Source organism: Trachurus trachurus, assembly GCF_905171665.1.
Source record: "Trachurus trachurus genome assembly, chromosome: 15".
In the NCBI taxonomy this organism is placed as follows: domain Eukaryota; kingdom Metazoa; phylum Chordata; class Actinopteri; order Carangiformes; family Carangidae; genus Trachurus; species Trachurus trachurus.
Window position 1 is genome coordinate 21,960,786 of NC_139906.1, and position 19,728 is coordinate 21,980,513.

The 19,728-nt window shown below is 39.6% G+C and overlaps 1 protein-coding gene across 1 annotated transcript in view; it reads left to right on the top strand.

Annotated features, from left to right (window-relative positions):
- Positions 1-350: 350 nt before the first annotated feature.
- cfap46 (cilia and flagella associated protein 46) overlaps positions 351-19,728 on the top strand; it is a gene marked incomplete at both ends in the record, with an annotated part of 43,178 nt that continues 23,800 nt past the window's right edge. Inside the window, 24 exons of the mRNA XM_083987578.1 lie at positions 351-399; positions 486-610; positions 2,073-2,204; positions 2,556-2,620; positions 3,405-3,584; positions 3,971-4,094; positions 4,356-4,450; positions 5,365-5,517; positions 5,706-5,805; positions 6,207-6,305; positions 6,653-6,843; positions 7,630-7,855; positions 7,948-8,059; positions 9,574-9,703; positions 10,237-10,361; positions 10,707-10,822; positions 11,673-11,776; positions 12,859-13,071; positions 13,755-13,953; positions 16,109-16,258; positions 17,252-17,362; positions 18,291-18,472; positions 18,825-18,956; positions 19,082-19,247. Coding sequence (XP_083843704.1) covers positions 351-399; positions 486-610; positions 2,073-2,204; positions 2,556-2,620; positions 3,405-3,584; positions 3,971-4,094; positions 4,356-4,450; positions 5,365-5,517; positions 5,706-5,805; positions 6,207-6,305; positions 6,653-6,843; positions 7,630-7,855; positions 7,948-8,059; positions 9,574-9,703; positions 10,237-10,361; positions 10,707-10,822; positions 11,673-11,776; positions 12,859-13,071; positions 13,755-13,953; positions 16,109-16,258; positions 17,252-17,362; positions 18,291-18,472; positions 18,825-18,956; positions 19,082-19,247 — 3,279 coding nt within the window. The remainder of the gene's footprint in view (positions 400-485; positions 611-2,072; positions 2,205-2,555; positions 2,621-3,404; positions 3,585-3,970; positions 4,095-4,355; positions 4,451-5,364; positions 5,518-5,705; positions 5,806-6,206; positions 6,306-6,652; positions 6,844-7,629; positions 7,856-7,947; positions 8,060-9,573; positions 9,704-10,236; positions 10,362-10,706; positions 10,823-11,672; positions 11,777-12,858; positions 13,072-13,754; positions 13,954-16,108; positions 16,259-17,251; positions 17,363-18,290; positions 18,473-18,824; positions 18,957-19,081; positions 19,248-19,728) is intronic.

Here is a 19,728-nt window from a genome sequence, read left to right on the forward strand (position 1 = left end):
CATTTAAATTCTAGATGGTAGTCAGGCCAATGCCATCATAATAATTTTGCAAGATAAGACAACGGGTGTCGGCCCTTTTTGTCCCTTTCGCTTACCGTAGTTCAGGTCTCCGGTTGCTAAGTAACGCTCCCCAACTATAAACACGGATGGCGGAATAGTTTTGCGGTCAACACAGGCTAAGTTAAGTTGTTCATTCCAGTAATACAGCGAATGAGTGGCATATTCGCATTACCAACAAGTTTGACGAATTGCCATGTAGGTTATCCAACTGTTCGACTTTTTTGACCACTGAGTAACAAGGTAAAGTACCGGTACATACGCGAATGAACTGGTGAACGGTGAAGCAAGACATGGACCTGGACATTCGTCAGTACCTAAACCAGGCAAAAGAGCAACAAGGTTTGTGTTATATTATAATTCAGTGACATGCCAGCTGAAAGGAGTTGTGACAGTAAGCTGTGTTCAATGTGGGGTATTTCATGCAGACTCTGGAGCTCTGCAGTCGGCCTACCACTTAATCAAGGACATGACAGCAGCTGGAGGCAGCGTAGGAGGATGTCCACGCGGTGCCCTGGAGTTGTACGTCATTTGCGCGGAAGTAGCTCTTCAGGTGAGGCTTGAGGCAGGCTCACTGGTTCAGCGTACGTCTTTTATACACAGACTTCGTTAGAGTAGTGAAAGCAGGGCTCTAACCTTAATTTGAAAGGATAACAGGCTCTGAATCAGTCAATGAGTCAAATTGATTTGATGAGACAGTCGTTTCCAAGGAAAAATGTCAGAAAAACACCATATCAGTCTTATCAAATCCATTTGTAAAGATAACACATTTCACTGTTCCGGACAGCACAATGGGCTTTGTCTTTCTAAGGACAGGGACTGGCTTTGTCTCATTTACTATGAAAAACTAACAGGCCAGTGCATACTGTACTAGGTGCTGATGACCAAATTTACAAAGTTTGACTCAATTGTTGCCATATTGTGGAGCTATAAGTCAACATAAGAAGACTTCAAGCAACCTTCAAGAATGAAAGATTTACATCTAACATCTTACAGTGAAATATGTTTACTGATGTATTTAGGTTACCGTACTGAGGATGTGTAGGCATCTCTTCTTCTGTGGAGATTCTTGAATTATTAGTGACATTTTGAACATGCAGAGAGGATTTATTGGGATTGAGTAAATAAAGTAGGATCTGGATCATTTTGTGGCTGATGGTTAATCAATGTCAATGCTTCGCTAGTATTTACAGATTTTGATGGAAAGAGGAAAAAAAGAAACCTCTGCTGAACCCTCTCACACAAGAGACTTAGGCTATCATTAATCTCAGTATGTCACTGTTTTTGTATATGTACTTTCGTTTGCTAAATCTAGCGATTCTCCCATTAGGGAATAGTAATGAATATTCACTATTGTAGACTGAAGTGTCCTGGGGCAAAGGAAACATATTTGAATAATGAAACACAATGCTATTCCATAATGTGATTTGTTCTCTCTTCTTTATATCATACAGCAAGTTTGCCTTGAAGTCTCAGGCTTAAGTGAATACTGAATTAGGCCTAGTCCTCATCCTCTGCATCATATTCTTTAGTTTTCTCAAGAACCATGAATATTCCTGTTGCATTAAGATGTTTTCCAACACACCGAGCCAAAGTTCATTACAATTTTCTGTTTAACTTGTTTTATTTATTTATTTATTTTACTTGAAACTAATCATGACACAATTAAAGCCTTATACTGTTTAATTTCTGTTTGGATATCATCTCCCCTGACAGTGCTGCAATCCCTTCAATGAAAGCTACCCTACCCTATGTGTGAATTTATTTATCTATCGATTTAGCTGGAGACAGTATATAACAGCACTGACATCCTCAAGGATAACAGTCTGCAATTAAGACATTTTTTATGCGGCATAAAATAAATGGGCATCTCACATACTGTACATTAAGCCATTTCTGAATAGTTTTAATAATGCATCAAATGTAGAGAAGTGCTTGTGACACGATATAACGGCGGATAAGGTTGAAATATTTATTTTGTTGGCCTTCGTGTATCTCTTTCTCTGTGTTTTCAGCTGGGTTGTTTGGAGATAAGCGCAGCGTGTCTAAAGATGTACTTTGAAGGGAATCCGCCAGCTAATCAATTTCTGTGTCGAGCGTACCTCTGCCAGGGCCAGCTGAAGTCTCCGTTGGCCACTGGGAGTGTGGTGAGGACAGTAAATTGGACACATCTCCTCAAGGAGGTTGTGTGTGTTTGTGTGTGTGTGCCAATGAGGAATACAATTGTTGTATGTGCTGCTCTGCTCCTGTTTGCAGTTACAATGGAGCGAATATCCCAGCGTCATTAGCAAGCTTTCATCTTTTTTTTTTTTCCCACACTGTGATTCAGTCTTTAATGCATATTGCCCTTTTGTCTTTCCACAGTATGAACAGTTTGTACAGTTTAAGGTTATTCTTGGTCTTTTATCAAGCTATGGCCCCCATTGAATTACTTTATTGTGTGATCTTTGTTTGTCTGATGTGACACTTCTCACTTCCCCCGTTATTTTCTGTCTTAGGAGGACTTTGAAGAGGCTGTGGTGTGTTTTCTTAAAGCAATAGAAGTTTCAAAGCATGAACCAAGGTATGTAACCTCTCAGATGTGAGCTCAGCTTGTCAAGAAAGCCGAAGACCAATGTATGTCATGTACAGTTGATCATCTCTGATATGTAACGTTTGCTAGTCATGCCTGTGAAAAAACATACAGTGAATCACCAAAGTGAACATTATTCATGTTATGAGAGTTCAGTGTGCTGCCCCAACCTCTTATTTATAAGCGTATGAAATTTAGCCCATCCTCTACATTCTAACAGCTATTTTGAAGAAACTGAGCATGATGAAAGCTGTGATAACTGCAGATTTAATAGTTGACACTATGAACAAAAAGTTTCCTTGCACAGAAATATGTCTTTGGAGATACTCCAGTAGCCTTTGCTAATAATCAGCTCCAAATCCCTTTGCTAATGAACTCATAACCTGTCAATAAATGAGCTGAATGAGCAATCCCAATTAACACCAAAGAGAATACATATCCAATGCATCCAGTCCAGACTACTGTACAACACATTCTCTAGTGAATAAATTAGCAGCACTGAAACAGTCTGTTCACACAATTTTCTCTTAAACAGCGCCTTGAATTCATAAATTTCCCTTATTTCATACAGAAAGGCTTATACAGGGTGCTCTCCTGTGGCTCATTGGACCATGGCTAATCCACACACATTTGCAATTCACAGGACTACGCCATAAAGAGTTGACACTTTGGCTGAATTGAGTTTTATTAAGAGATGAAATGGCTTGCATGTGCATCATATAAATAATTCAGTGTTGTGTGCTTACTTCCTCTGCATGGGGTTTGTGTCTTTCAGATACCATTACATGGTGTTCAATGCATCAGTGCTATATTTCCAGACAGCACGTCCCCTCCTGCGACAAGGGCGGTGCCTCTACCTGGTGCCCTCCCTCCGGCAGGTGGTCCAAAGTCTGGAGGAGGTGGCAGACCAAGACCACAGCTGGAGGGCTGAACTCATGATGCAAGTGACCCCACAGTGCTCTCTTACTTTCCTTTCATGAAATAGTCCAGTCCTGATTCTGTCCAGTCTTATACAATTCATTTATGACCTGGTTTCCTCGCTCACCAGTTATAATTAGCTGCCTACTAAAGAGTGGAATTTCTGTAAAAAAAAAAGAAAGAACATTACAAGCTTCATCAACTATTATGTTTATTTGTCTCAGTATGTGTGCTGCATGTACAATAGTGAGGTGTACATACCACAATACAAAACTGCGAACTTGGGGTCAAGTTCAGTTGCACCACATGGCAGCATCTCTATATTTTGTGGAAATTGTCCAGGAAACCACCTTCATGTTTGCAAGACACTGTTGCAAAAATGTCATGAATCCTTTTTTTTTTTTTTTTTTGCTTTCTACTCAGGCACCTGATCAAATGTCTCATTGACTCTGGGAAAATGGAGGATGCTGCAAGTTTTACCAAAGTCACAGAAGAATTCATCCAGTCACATACACCACATCTTTATCCCAAACTCTTTACATTATCGGTAAAAAGCATTTTTCTTTGTCAAATAATGGAAATAATGTGTGACCTTACACATGAATGTATCTAAACATCATCAAATATGGAAATTAATTCATTGCATCCACTATTTGTAATTATCTACTGGTCTAGCTACTAGCTATGTTTAATTTGCTTCTTTTAATGCAATAAATTGACTTTTATTTATATAATCTCTCATAGAATAAAGGAGACTTGATAGTGACACAATTTAGAATGATGTCTACCTTTACTCCTCTCTTCTTAGGTCCAACACAGTCTGAAGGAAGGTGATGTCCTCATTGAAATGAGTGGGCAGAATACCATCTTAGCAGTCATTTACAAATTACAGGAATTTAAAAAGTAAGCAACGGTTCTGTTACGTTTAAGTTGTGTTTTTTTGTCTGTAACTTTGCTGCAGGATCCCAAAAAACATTGCTTTTCATGTTGTGATAAAAACCAATTCCCTTTATCTGCAGCTCAGATAAACAAGTTGTGCTGGAGTTGTCCAAGAAAAGAAGCCCTTGATCTTCTTTAATAGTGTTTGCTTTTATTTTATTTATTTATTTATTTTTTTACAATCGGAGACAAACCTGTGGTTGAAAGCATGTGTTTTAGTGATTTATTGTTTGTTTAGTTCTTTAAGACGCTTTCAGCTAATAATACAGACAAGCTGGCTCATAACTATTATTATTTATGAATGTATCTATATTCAAATTATAGGATATGTTTTTTGATCTCTACCATTCTATTTTCTTAACCTAGAAAATGTATTTTTTTTTATATGCTATGTTTTCTAAAGCTGTAGAACTTACAGAGGGATATCGATGTGTTTGTGTTCCTAAAGCTTTACATCTTTCAGCTAACATGGAAGCTCTATGAAAATTAAACCTGAGACAATAGTCCAGTCATCTACTGGCTGTCAGCTTAGTCTGTGGCGTCCCGTAGTGGAGGTTTAAAGGTTTATCTGTGTGCCTGTGTACATACGGCTCATGATTTCTGGTGTGGCATAGTATAGAATGAACCCAGCCCCCACTTTTCTGCGGGCATGTACTCAACATGTCAGTGCTCCTTAAGGCTTCTCAGCTCAGCTATGAACGTTGACAGTGTGACTCAGCCGACCCAGCGTTCGTCAGCATCATATAGGTTATTTTGCCTAAGCTTTATACACAGTTTGGTGGGAGTATATTAGAGGGCAAATGAAAATATGCATGCATTCTCTTGTATGTGAGTGAATGTTTATGTACACAAACACCTTTTCCTGTTGTCTGCACCAGGTTGCTAGAAATAAATGAGGATGAGCTGACGAAGGAGTATTCTGCCAAGCTTGAAGAGATTTTCCATCTCCTGGTGGATTGTTCGACAACATCAGGTGTTCCCGTGAACCTTAACCCTCTCCACAGCCCAATCCCCATCCAACCAGCTGACAGGTCTGTGACCCAAAATGCCCGATCAAATCTCCTACCAAGCGAGCTTACCTTTCTTGCTCCCTGTCCTCTTCCTAAACCTTCCAACAACGTAAACCCACATATGGATATCCCAAGGGCAGTACAAGACTCAGATTACTGTACTGCAGTGTTGTGAGTTGTATAAATTATGTTTTATCTGGGATTTGCAGAGTTGCCTTCCTCCTGGAGTTGGCTCTGCTGGCCTTGCAAGTGAAGCATCAGAAAGTAGCTGCCGACTGTTTGAAAGAGCTAAAGTCGGCAAGAGAGGCTGTGAGTGTCCGATATTCTTTTAAAACCTCAGGCGGAGTGTGGTTCCATGCCGTAACTGTACATACTATGAAAACATGCAAATTTATGCATGGAATTTGACATCCCCTCTTAAGTAGGCTCCTGACAATAGATAGGATTAATTAGCAGAGCTCATGCCCAAGAGGTTGCTGCAGTTTTTTTGATTTCTTTCAACCATGTAGGAATGTATTTCACAGAGAGGTACGTAGGTTTTTCAGTCATTTTCCCCTTTTGCTCCTTGGAAAATTAGGTGAACCAATTATATATTCATTCGACATTGCATGTTGCCACGAAACAGGACTTAATAGTTTGCAGTGTCATTCTCTTTTCCATGCACTGTTGAATGTTGTCTTCTGAAAGCACACGTGTGTTTGTCTTTTTAGAGTACTGACCAACGCATTATAATGGAATGTGTCAACAGTGAAATCAACTTACTGAAGAACGAGGCGAAGATGAATATCTATTCCAAAGCCAGTGTGGAGGTATTCAATCATAGACATGAATTATCAGCCATGGAATTTTATTGCATGTTATAATGCAGGTAGTGGACCCAATGGGAGAAGCTTAGATCACTGTTCGATAATATTTCTGTAATCCCATAATTTGTAAAAGGCAATCATCTTAATAGATGAGTAGATTTTTAGAGTTTTTTCCTCTGACAAGAAAAAAGTTTTGTGGAAGTGGGATCATGCAATTTCATTTCATACCACATAGTATTTTGGTGTGAAAACTTTAGTCTAAAAATTGTGTCTTTATATTCAAAACAAGTACACTTGCCAAGAACATAGGAGTATTGAGATTTAGAGATTCTGTGGCTTTTATTCCACAGGCACGGCTGAAGGAGATAGGCAAGCTGGATCAGTGGCTGCAGACTGCAGTGTCAGAGGGCGACCCCGAGGCTGTGCAGGCAGTGTGTGCTACTCAGTGGAGATTCTGCTTGCCCCTTTTGCAGCACAACCTCAGGAAACACATAAAGACATCTATGCTCAGAGTAGTGCAAGCACTGGAAGACATAGAGAGGTTAGCACCTTCTTCTAATTCATCACGATACAAGGTTTGTGACAACAGGTGGCTGGCGGACCAAGGAGGCAGACACTGAGTTCACCCTCAATACACTTTATTGAACCCACAGGGGAGGCTAGGGGCTGGAGAGCAGGAGAGGGAGAGAGAGGGAGCTGGAGGACACAAGTAGACAGGCAGGCAAGGACGGTGAGGCGTGGAGGAGGAGAAGGTCTGGGGAGGGGAAGCGGGTCCAGAGCAGCTGCTTGCTGGCAGGGAAGGGAATCTGGGAGCACAGGGAGACAGGCTCAAAACGAGGCAAGAGACACGGGAGCAAAAACACGAAGGAGTAACAAATGCTGGGGACAAAAACACAGGAGACTAGAGAGCACCAAATTCTTGAGATCATGGGAAAGGAGCCTGACAAAGTTACCAAGTGGTGAACTGTAAAGATCTGGTGATGAGTGAGTGGAGGGCCGGTGTCTATGGGAGACACTAGGAGCACACAGACATGGATGTAACAAGGATATGTGTACATGTCTTAGGGCTTTAGGAAACACAGCACTTTTTTTTTGACATTTGAAACAAGATGAATACGAACATAATTTATGCTCTATGACATGATTTATAGTAAGAAAGACAAGCCTTTTTTCTTTCACTCTTGGCTTTTGTTATAATAAAATATAATAAAACCTTTATTATGGTACTTGACTGAAGATGATGCAAGTAGATATCATCAGTATCGCCCGACTCTCTACTTTGATCACATTAGTGTATGCTTGAAGCCTTTGTGTTTTATTTTTACAGTATGTTGCTGGAGATGCGCTGTCAAGTCCACTTAGAGCTGGCCATGATTGAAGAGGTGGAGGGGCGCCTGGAGGCTTCTTTGACCCACCTTCAGAAAGCCATGCTGCTGGATAACGGGAGACAACAAGAACGCCTGTCGTCAGCTTTGCGCCTCCTGCAGCTCAGAGGGACCATCTACCAAACACCCGCCCGGATGGAGGACAAAGCTGCTCTGCTTATGCAGCAGGTTTTAATTCCCTCTGCATCAAACTGTCTAGACTGTAAATTAACTACACAACAAGTTAAGTCTGACATACAGCCCCTTTCTCTCTTCCTCAGGTCAGGGATATTCAAACCAAAGATAAGACAGACACCCGTCCCATCCTGGTTTCTGTGGGACTCCTTCTGGGCCCTGATGATTTCCAGACAGTCTTGGATGGAGACAATCCAAGTAAGGATTTCTTGTCGTTATTGTCACTTTCACTAAAACACAGTTGGCTTTCTTTAAATCATCTTTGAGTTGAAAGATATTGTCTTGTAGGGGCAGTTTGCCTCTTTAATCTACACCATGGATCAAACATTTCATTAAACAAACAGAATAATATATAGTCATATAATTCTGATCCCAGGTATTTTTTGCCTGAAGGTAAGTGGCCTTTTCTCCCCTATGCACACACGTTTAAGGGAGGAAGGATGAAGTGTAAAAGTATCTGACTATTTCATATCATCAAACAATGTAGAGCCAAGGACTGGTGGTTTCGTAACATTATAATTCATTCAACCATAAAATGGCAGTCCTCTGCACTGATTGTGTAATTAACTGCTTTCTCAGTAAAGCAGCTTTCGATTACTCACAGATTTTGAGTGAAAACTGAATGAATGACAGAGGACTGTCTTGTACGAAAATTTGCTCCTTGATCTCCAAGTCTGTACAGAAAGTCTCTCAGTGGCAGCGTTAAACTTTGTTTCAGGGTTGTATGCAATCTCTCAGAAAATCACTGTGTGTTCCAGTGTAGCTTACAGTGTCAGCTGTGTGCAGTGGATCATGGAGCAGAAGGGCTTGAGCCCAGTGAGGGCCTTTGATCTCAGATTCAAACCAGGCTCCTTGGTCTGCAGCATCAAATGAACACTCAGCAGTCCTAATGACCGAGGGAAGAACAGGCCTGTAACGGTTTCTGCAGGCATGGGTAAAAAGCTTTAGTCCCTAGAGACACCACCTGTTTTTATCTATAAATCTTAACCATCCCCTAGATGATAACATTTAATCGTTCTTAGCTCTTAACTTCAAAGCCAGCACACCAAGGAACCCTTGAGACCAGAGGACTTAATGATTTGTAGCATATAATGCTTCCACATTTTGTATTGTTCCTTAGACATTCATCAATGAGAGGTGTGTGCATGAGAGTGTGTTTGTTGTGAGCACACAGGCGTTTGAGCCTTTTTGCTTCTTTAAAACCCTTAAGTTACGGACGTGTAGTCATAATTCGATTCATTAAACAAATGCTTGATTACCCCTGTTGCTCTAGGTGGATTTGAATGAAAAACTAAAAACATGTTTCTTTGTTTTTGGTTTCGTCCTACATGTCTAATATGATTACACTGCAGTCAATAACAGCCCTGTTAGAAAGATTTGGAAGAGTTGGAAATGGGCCATTTACTCCTGTATCCCCTGAGATGGATTTCCATTTGCGTACACGGACATGGCATAATAAGGATAATTATGTAACTTCCTCAAAAGGAAAACATTCTCTGGATGCATGAGTGCAGATTTATCCTGTGTTCTATAAATTATGAAGGATCATTTAGGTCTAAGTTAAGGAACACAATGACTAGACCTTTTGTTATGCACAATAGCAAGAAACTTTTACTAATTTGTTCTTTAGATAAATAAATATGTTTTTTCCACTGTAATAATAATTCAACTGAATTGACTTGTGCAAACAGTACTTCAACAAATCTGTCTAGTTCCTGTAGGCAGTCTTGGATCTGGACCACTGGCTCAGCTTTCTGCGAAGGCTCAGCATCACTCCACATCTTTACAGAGGGTGAATGGACACTTGGCCAGACAAACCGGAGATAATGACAACACAGAGAGGTGCACGTGCATTCAAATATATCCATTCAAACGTATCATACATGTTGGAGCCTTTTTTTGTCTTCTTGACAATGTAAAACTTTCTCTGTAATTATTCTTTGCTGTCAGGCCTCCCACAAACCCAGTTGGAAAATTGCCTTTATAATCAGCTGTTTTATGCCTTGTTGAATTTATTACTCCTTACTTTTACTGAACATTAGCTACAGTACTGCTGACTGTTTGATCAGTTGCTCGTATTTGCAGTTAGAATTGTTGTTATAAGAATCTGCAATGTTCTATTACATCTCCTTATTCAGCACGCAAAGCTGAGTTCCCCACATCTGCCCCTATCATTGCAGTTAAAAAGTTGGTACATCAAAAAATGTCAGGCTTAATGGTTAGAGGAGGGCAGAGCCTTCAAGACTTGAAGCTTCCCCAAAGCAGAAGTTTAATGCTCATGGTCCTGTAAACAAGCAACCGTATATCATTATGCAGCATGACTGTGGCTTCCACAATTATAAATAATAAGCTTTTTTGTTTCTTGGTTGTTCAAGGATGAAGTTGTGGGCAACACTTGTGAAGACAGCTAGGAAACAGGAAGTTTGGGATGTGTGCCGAGCTGCTTGTAGATTCTGTTTGCTTTACGATGATGGGAGATGGAAGATTTCTAAGGCTGACAGTAAGATAATGAATGAATCCTTGGACTGACTACTTACATACCAGGAATATTTCTAAAGCTGAGGGATATGGTATTACAATGGTTTAAACAAAAATTATGAATGTACAGTAGATTAATTGCTGTGTTATCATTAGCAGGATTAAGCCTTTATCTTTATCTCCAGCCCACAGTTCACATGTAAATTAGATCCATATAGATCTAGTTTATATAAGATATAATTTGGTATTACTAATGAGAAAAGACAGACATACATGAAACAGTGCAGTAGTGGCTGTAACAGTGTTAGACTCAGGAAGCAGAGGCCTTGGGAGAATTTCCAACACAGTTTTTGTCAATTCTCTGCAGAATGTACATGTTCGGAGGAGGAGAGCTGTGCAGAATGTCTTCGCAGCAATGAAAACCAAACCGGTGTGAGGGACTTTCTGCGCCTCTTAGCTGAAATCCACTTCATCAGTGCTGAGGTGTGTGCTCCTACCTCCTAAAAAGTAATCACTCTTTGACAATTCATCAGTTTTGTTTCACAAATCAGACACAAACCTTTATTATGTTAATAGACATTATTATTTGCAGAGAGCTGCTCTATAAAGTTTTATCTCAAGCTTATTTAGCTGTAGATGTTTATTGTTTTGACGTGTTGATTTTCACAAATACATAATGGGAATATTAATGTTTTATCATCAACTCCTCTTTTGAAAGATGAGGCGATTACCACAGACTCTTTTCAGAGGTAGACGAGCATTATACGAATTTCTAACGAGCCTGGGATGTTCATGTTGTATTGGTCGGAGGCAGAAATCGCTGTGCTTGTGATATGAGCTCATCTTTATTATGTAATCACACTTCCTATCAAGCCTGCAGCTTCAGGTCTTTATTAAGTCCTTAGAGATGTTAACTTGACAGCACTTTGAAGAAAATGGAGACAACCATCCACAGCAACCACATGACCTTGCCAAAACTGACTCGTGCTGTTGCCTCTCTTGTATTGTTCCCTTTGTTCTGTGACGTTTGATATTTTCTTTTTTAAGAATAGGGTCGTAATTCATTGAATTAAAAGATACATACCTCTCACTCTGATGATGAAGACAACTTCCTCATGTCTTACCCAAGTTATCCGCTGCAGGAGTGAAATACTCACCGGTAGTTTCTTTTTCTTTGATCTGCTATAGATGAGCTTGAACGGCTCTAGAGAAGCTGTCATCCCCAAAGTGGAAGGTCTTCTCATCTCCTTTTGTTATGAAATTGTCAAAACAGGAAGTCACCTTTTATATTATCCTTTGAGGTAGTCAAATGAATGTGCTCTGTTTTGCTCAGGCCACCGTCCAAAAGCTGCTAACAGAGGGGGTGCAGCTGAACAGCTCTGCTGTCCCTCCACAGGAAGTTGTGTCTGAAGAAGACCCACAATGGATTATTTACAGGTGAAGACACAATGTGCTCCCACACACATCTGTCCATTTGGTGCTCTACATGTTTCTGCTTCATTATATGAATATTATAGAATAAATACATCATGATTTATCATAAGGTCCTAATTTGATCACATTTTAGTTTGATGATGAATGAATGATAAGCAGCAAACTAACAGAATCATTGAAAAATATCCAAGTGAGATTATTTCATGCTACATTAGAAGTGGCTCTTTTAACCATGCAGTCTTTTAAACTATTCACAGTTTGCATAACTGGTCAGAAATTATGACATAATCTCTTGCACTTTGTTTTATCTCTTAAAATAAAATTGCACACTCCACACCATCTAAAACCAGAACCTCCTGAATCCTGTGATATGAACATCAATAATGTGATTATCTCTAAAAGATGAAGACCAAAACATTGTAGGAGCACACTACAAAGCTCCAGGATCAGTCACTACCCGTATTGTGCTGTTGCTCCATCACCTTATGCACTTCCGGATCAGAGAACAAAGATAAAAAATCTGTACCAAAAATCAAACGTGTGTGTCTCATGAAATGCTTTCTATGTGCATTTTTTTCTCTCCCTGGATCACAGTCATCATTGTATTCTACAAAGAAGGTGCCTTTGTTGAATGCACAAGAACTGACATATTCACATTCAGCCGTGGAACTACTGCACTACTCTGCTTTGCTTGACATTTTGCCTGAACAACACATTACAATGTAGGGGCTGAGAGCTATGACTGTGCATCCAGGTGCTCAAACAAATTGCTGTTGCATGCCTCATCAGGTATAACCTATCTGACATTGTCAGAGTAGACTTTCACTCTTCCCTTTGCATCATGCAGAAAAGTGTGCCACTTTTATCCAGCAAATGGAGCTATTCATGTAAAAACCTTATGCATTACAAGTTTAAACTAGATTTTTTTTTTCTACTTTCTTGTCTTTTTCACCTTTAGTTCATTCAAGATGACACCGTGTGGCTACTATACTGCTCTACCTTTCTCTCTCAATAACAATCACTTTCAGAGACCTTCCCATTCTCACTTGCGCTCTCTACTGTTCTTCTTTACCTCTCTCACCCAGGGACTGGATTCAGGCTCTTTCTGCCTACGCCACCTCCAACTTCTTGCGGGCAGCAGAGCTGGGATCAGAGATCAGGGAGCCGTGGGTGGTTGCAAATGCAGCCATTTACCTGTGGAACTACAGCAGCCGCTCACTAGCAGCTGGCGAGTACCAACACCTGCTTCCCTCCTTCCAGAGTCTGGTGGAGATGCTACGAAAGATAGATTACACTGGGTAGGCTGGGTTTCTAAATAAGTATCATTCTGTTGGACAGAATTGTCGAAGTGTTTGGCCTCTAGTTTTTTGTAAATGTGAAAAAAATGAGCCAAGCTGCTCCCCTGATGAATGAATTGATGTTGATGTGAACATTGTAAACAGGTCAGAACCGGAATACGACATGCGTTTGATGAAAACTCATTCTTAAAATGTCAGCATTCATGAAAATATTAAACAGAGCAGTTCTCAGTCTGATGAGTGTACATATTTTAAGATTACTTGGTGGGTTTTCAAAGAATTTCATCAGCCCAGCAGTCACTCTCTCAACCCTCAGTGGACTACTGTGGATATTAAGTCATTCAATTTCAGGTGAACTTTGAAAATTATTACCTTTTCAGCTAATAACAGCAATATGTACACTTGTCCTCCGAAAATCACTTTAGGCACGGTCAAAGTTGACCTCAGAAAAATGTTTGTAAATGTATTCTCTGCAGCACTGCAACTAATTCATGCAATATAAAGCAGTTTAAGCTTTGTTGTTATTTTTGGCTGTGAAGGAAGCAGTTATTGTTCATGATAGGAGACCAAACATTCCTACCTTTAAAGATCAAAACAAAGATGTGTGGCCATCAGTGCAACTTGCTGTCCTCGTTTTTCCAGATTATGTCAGTTGTGATTGTCCTTTGCATTGCTTTTATCAGGAATCGTGCCCTTGTTGTGCTGCTGTGTGACACTGTGGCCCGCGGTTTGATCCAGCCTCTGTGTGAACCTGACAATGCCAAGGAAGCAGTGCAAGAAGACAAGGGTAAAGGCAGAGCTGAGAAGGGGACGGAGAAGGCTGCCACCGCTACTGTATTTTTAGACCCTGCTGCCCAGCAAGATGTCCACAAGGCATTAGAGGTATGTCAGTTTTTGTGTGGCAGCAGGATTTGCACCTGCCACGTGCGTGACTAAATGTCTCTACTATAATATATTTAATTCTTCAGCATCATTTATTTACATTATTGAAGCATTTAGGCTTTTGCAGTGGACTACTACATAGATTCAGGTACACCAACATGTTTTGTTTTTGTTTTCATAATTTATTTCAAACCAGACCAAATAACATATTCAAATACAACAGACACAATAAGAACAAAACAAATAACACAACAATCAACAAGAACAAGAACAACCAAACAATACACAATAATATATCAATAATCATGTTCATAAAACTTGTCTGTTATCTACATAAAATTCTCTGTAACATACAGTCATTTTTATTATATTATTGCTGATCCATTGATAACCACGTGGACATAAAACCTTCAATGTCACAATGAAATTTCCTTAAAATATCCTTTTTTTTACCATTGTTGTATTAAAAGTCCCTACATTGCAAAATCTTAGACAATTGCCTGCTAACTGACTTTGTCCAAAACCTCCTAAGAAGATAAGACGTAATCTGTGTTGAATGAGAGTGAGTGAAAAAAGTTATAATACTTTCCTCAGGGTTTAGGAACCTCCAAGTATCATGCAATGTGAAATCATGACCACTCAGTAGCCACCTTTTCAGGAACCTACCTGTACATTAATATAAACACGTGAAGCTGGATATCTGTTGATTGGTTTTATTTTCTTGAGGCGAAAATGGATGACCTTGTGCCAACTCCCTCGCAGACTGATTGTGGTGTTTTCAGCTCCTCTTTTTTTCACTGTCTGATCTTTACACTGTGAAAACAATTTCTGAAATCCCAGCATTCAAAGCTTAAGAACAGATTGGAATCTCTGAAAGGAGTTGAAAGGAGTGTGCTGAAGAGTGTGTGTATAATCTTTAAATGGAGTTTGCTGAATCTTTGGAGAGATATGATAATCAGTCACAAACTGAAATTTTAATCTTTTGTAGGGATACCACACTGCCAACATTATGCATGGAACAGTTTACACACACTCTTTGAAAGTTTTCAGCTTTCCAGTCCCATTTTGTCACCTTTGAAACCACAGTTTAAACCATAAATGTTGCCTCTATAACCTTCCAAATGCTCTCTAAATTTTGGAATTATAAAATCAGAAATTATGAAAAAGGCCAATACCATACAGATACTGTGCTTTTATCCTCCATTTGATGTGGTTGGGAAGTGAGCTTTAAGTACAGCCATGCCCTGAAATGTATTTCAAAGAAAAGAGTCACTTTATATATGCTGAGACTTTCACACTCAAAGCAAGGGTCATAGACCTAGACATCACAGACATCACTGAGTTCTGTATGGCATTGCATTTGTATCTAAGAACCACTGGCCTTTTCAGGAACATTTGCAGTAATTCCTCTTTGAGCTGATATCGTGACATGTTGAAACATCACAGGTGAAAAGTTTAAGAGTCTTAGGGCATATTTTGTTTCCCATTCATCCCCTATAATCCATCTGACCATGCACACACACACTCACATATAACTTTCATAACGGAGTTTCTTTGTCGACCACTGGAGTCTGATATCTCTGTTCTCTTTGCTGCAGTTGCCAATTAAGCCCTGTTTCCTTTCTCCTTTTCTATTCAAAGGATCCACCATGAATATCAGTTCTAACTCCAGATGAAAGTCACTTTATCAGTGAATTATTAACAAAATTTCATCATATCTGTCCCCTTTTTGAAGAGAAGATTAAAAAAATGAGCCTTTCCAGTACATTTTTCATAAGTAGTCCACAGCAGGGTCAGATACAGTGTCTGACTTGAACAAAGTCTCACTGAATTTGAATGTTTTGTGTATGTGTCTCACATCTGCAGCTTACAGGCTAGGAAGGCATGGGGTTATGAAAAAGGCAGATTTTCTGACAAGCACTTGGTTTGATGTAAACATTTCTAATATATATATATATATATATATATATATATATAGATAGATAGATAGATAGATAGATAGATAGATAGATAGATACTGTAGATAGATAGATAGATAGATAGATAGATAGATAGATAGATAGATAGATAGATAGATAGATAGATAGATAGATAGATAGATTACATCATAAGTGGTGTATATATATTTTAAACCTTTTTCTTTCCTTCCTTCCAGCTGTGTGACTACGCCCTCCACATGTCCAACTGCAAAATCCCAGAGGACACAGTCCCCATTGCAGCAAGGAAACAAGTGGTGGCCACTTGGGTGCAGATCAAGAGACTGCTGCAACAGCAGATTGGCTCAAAGATTGACACTAAAGACGAGGTACCATTGTCCATGTCAGTCTAACTCTGGTTGTCTTTAAGTACGCAACTACTATATGATTATAGTCTTGGTTGGCAGTTGAAGTTTCGGATCTGACATGAAAATAATTTCTTAATTTCAGTATGATCTTAGTACCTTAGTGTCTTGGCCACTTAGAATTTATTTTCCATGTAGTCAGTGACTTGGAAAATTTTCTTTATTGCTTTGATGCATTGCCTGAAAACAAAAGGTCCATTAGAGAATAGGTTTATTAAACAATAAAATGATTGTCCTACAGCAAGCTCTTTCATATGTTTCAACACATCCTCTGTGTGTAAGATGTAAAAAAAAAAAAAAATGGCTCTGAGGATGAATTATGTTTGAGACTACTGTAAAGCTGTGTCACAATATAATCATGTCACATTCATAATGTATCCTGCATTATGGTCTCCTCGCAATTAATCTAAGATGTGATAATGATATTGCACACAGTCATTGTGCCTGGCCTTTTTATTCATCTTGTTGGTGTTGTAGCTGTTATCGCTACCTTATCTATATTACATATAGATATAGTATCTTGAGGTCAGTTAAATGGACTGTTTGGTTCGTCACCCAAATCATATCACCATTTGTTAGCCAATAATTTCCTGTCCTACATTTGTCCTCTCAGCCTGATCTGACTTGAGTCACAAATGAGGTTTGTTTCTTACCATGCAAGTAAAAGAATACAGGGTTACCAGTAATATAAATGGGGATTATTTCTTATTACTATCGATAAATCATTCATCAACTAATTTTCCACACAGCAGGAAGTTATACATCAACGAGGCCATCTCTGCAATATTTTGGACACATATAATATGATAATCATGCTGCAAGCTCATGCATAATTTATAAGCAAGTAGTAATACGTGTATACGTCTTTTGTATAATTGAACTTAAGGGATTAGTGTATATTCAGCAGAGGTTGGCACTGAAATGCTTAGTATGCGTTGTTCTCCCTGCTGTTTTCAGTGTGAGAATGAGGGAGTGTCGGCGATGACAAGCGTGCTGGTTGGAGTGGAGATGCTCCAGTGCAACAGAAACCCGAGGCACATGGAGTTCTCAGTTCCCAGTCTCTCCTCAGTATGTACTTTACTATTCACATTTTTGCTGCTTTGGCTGCTGCCAAACAAACAGACGCCGATATGACCCTGAGCCTCAGAGCCTGTCTCACGTCTCATAATGTGTCAACACCTTCAAGATACTGTAGCTCTCTTCCTCGTCGTTCTTTGGTTGGGATAAAGTCATCAGACATTTCTCTGACATGATATGTGATGTGCATTTTCTCTGTGGAGAATTGCTCGCTCTGCACTTCAGACCCTTTGGTCTTTTTCCACACCTTTATCCTCTTTCACCATGCCTGTCATCCATCCATCGCCCCGTGGCTCTGTTTTCCTTTTTCTTCCTCGTCTTTTAAGTTATACACGCTTCCCGTTCTCCATCACTCTCTCCATCCCTCTTGCCATTCCCTACCCCTGATTTTTTCTTTTCTGTTACACTACCAACCTTCCCTTATCTGCATGTCACCATCACCATATATTTTCTTCACTCTAATACCTTCTTCTTCTGCCTCCTTTACTCCTTTACTCTCTGGTTTCTTTTCCCATGCTTGCCTTTGCTATTTGTCTAACTCTAGCACTGTCTTTTTTTATTTACTTGCTCTTTTTGCCTTCATTAATCCTCGCTTCATTTCTGTCCCTTCCTTTTATTCTCCTTTCTGTTCTATTACCTTTGTCCCCTTTTCACTCTACACTTCCTATTTTCTCCCATTCCTTGCTTATATTATTTAATTTCCCCATTTTCTCTCCTTTCTTTTCATTCCCTCTCTGCTTGCCTCCCCTGTTTTGTCTGCCCACCCTCTTCTTTCATCTTTTCTCTTACCTTCTCCTCCCCTCTTTTCCCACACTCCCACTTCTCATGTGTCTGCACTTCGTCTCCTCCTCCATCCTTTTCCCTCACCACCTGCACTCCCGCCCCCCTCCCCCTCTTTCTCCTCACTCCTTTCCTAAAGCTGGTGAGCATGGCGTCAGAATGCAGCTGGACAGACGCTGTGGTGGAGATGCAGGTGTGGTGCCAGCTGGCTACCTTCTGCCACTATGAAAAGGAACACAACTTGATGTTGTGTTGCACCAAGAGTGCTCTGCAGCTGGAAGATGCAGCAGCAAAGAGCCTCAACACTATGTCCTGTATTTTGTAAGTGTACTTGATGATTACACTTTATTTAAACATTAAGAGACTTTTAGAAATACCAAGGCAGATCTTTCATTTTTTCTAATTGTTAAAATAGACAGAAGAGACAGTACTTGTGTGAATGTGTAAAAATCATTAGAGGTGAGTGTAAGGGAGGGTTGAGATGTATACTGTCTGAGGGGCAGGTGACATCTTGTGCACATTCACGTGTATTGCAGGTGATTTAAATGCATCATTTTCATAAATGTTCACTTTTCAAGTTATAATTTTTGGATTTTGTTGCAATGTTTTAAATATTCTAGAGGATGTCAGTTTGGCTTTTACTGACCGGTATTAAATGTCCTCCTACACCCAGGTATGATCTGACTTCAGTGAATGAAATGCTAGCCAGTGCAGCCTGTCTGAGGGGTTTGGGCTTAGTCCATGAGTCCAATGGAGATCTACAGACATACAAAGAGGCTATGAAGATGCTTCTCTCCAGTGTCAGGTGCTGTTCACGGTTAATTTTTGTATTGACTATTATGTTGAACTACAAACAAATTAGTTGTTTGTTTGTTTGTTTTATCTTAATTTATTATTTCTTATCAGCTTGCTCTCTATTGTTTTCCACAGCTATGCAGAAAAGGCTAAGAATCCAGCTTTGTGTGTCACAGCTGCCAAACATTACTGGAACACTTGTCTACCCCTGACACACACTCCTGAGGGAAGATGGCAACTCCAAGATCCCCTGGAGAGGATCCTGAATGCTTTGATCCATACCACCACCAAACAGACAAATGTAAAAACAAAAAAAGTCCATCCATCCTTCCATCCATCCATCAATCTATATACCATCTTATACCATCATCATGTAAATTTTGGCATTTGTCATGTTGGTGTCATGTGTGAGCTGTCTTTCCAAGTCTTCATTGGGAAAATGACCACCATGGTGAAAGACATTTTATTGTATATATGGGCAGAGAACTGAGATACAAACTAGATATATCATCAAACATTTAAATAGCTTCACACAAAGCCAAACAAGTATGAGCAACAACAGCAAGTGACAGTTGAATGACAAGCAGAATTGACCTTCTATGATGCCTTGTTTGTCCTAATTTTTCAAATGACGTTTATTTAGTTGCTATCAAAGTAAAAACAAAGATGCTGCAACAGCCTTAAATATGCTCTGTCATGTTTAATTGATGATGGAATTGCTGAAAATAATTCTTGAGGGGAAGGACAGGTGTGCTCAAATGTGAGAAAACAGTTCCGCTTGT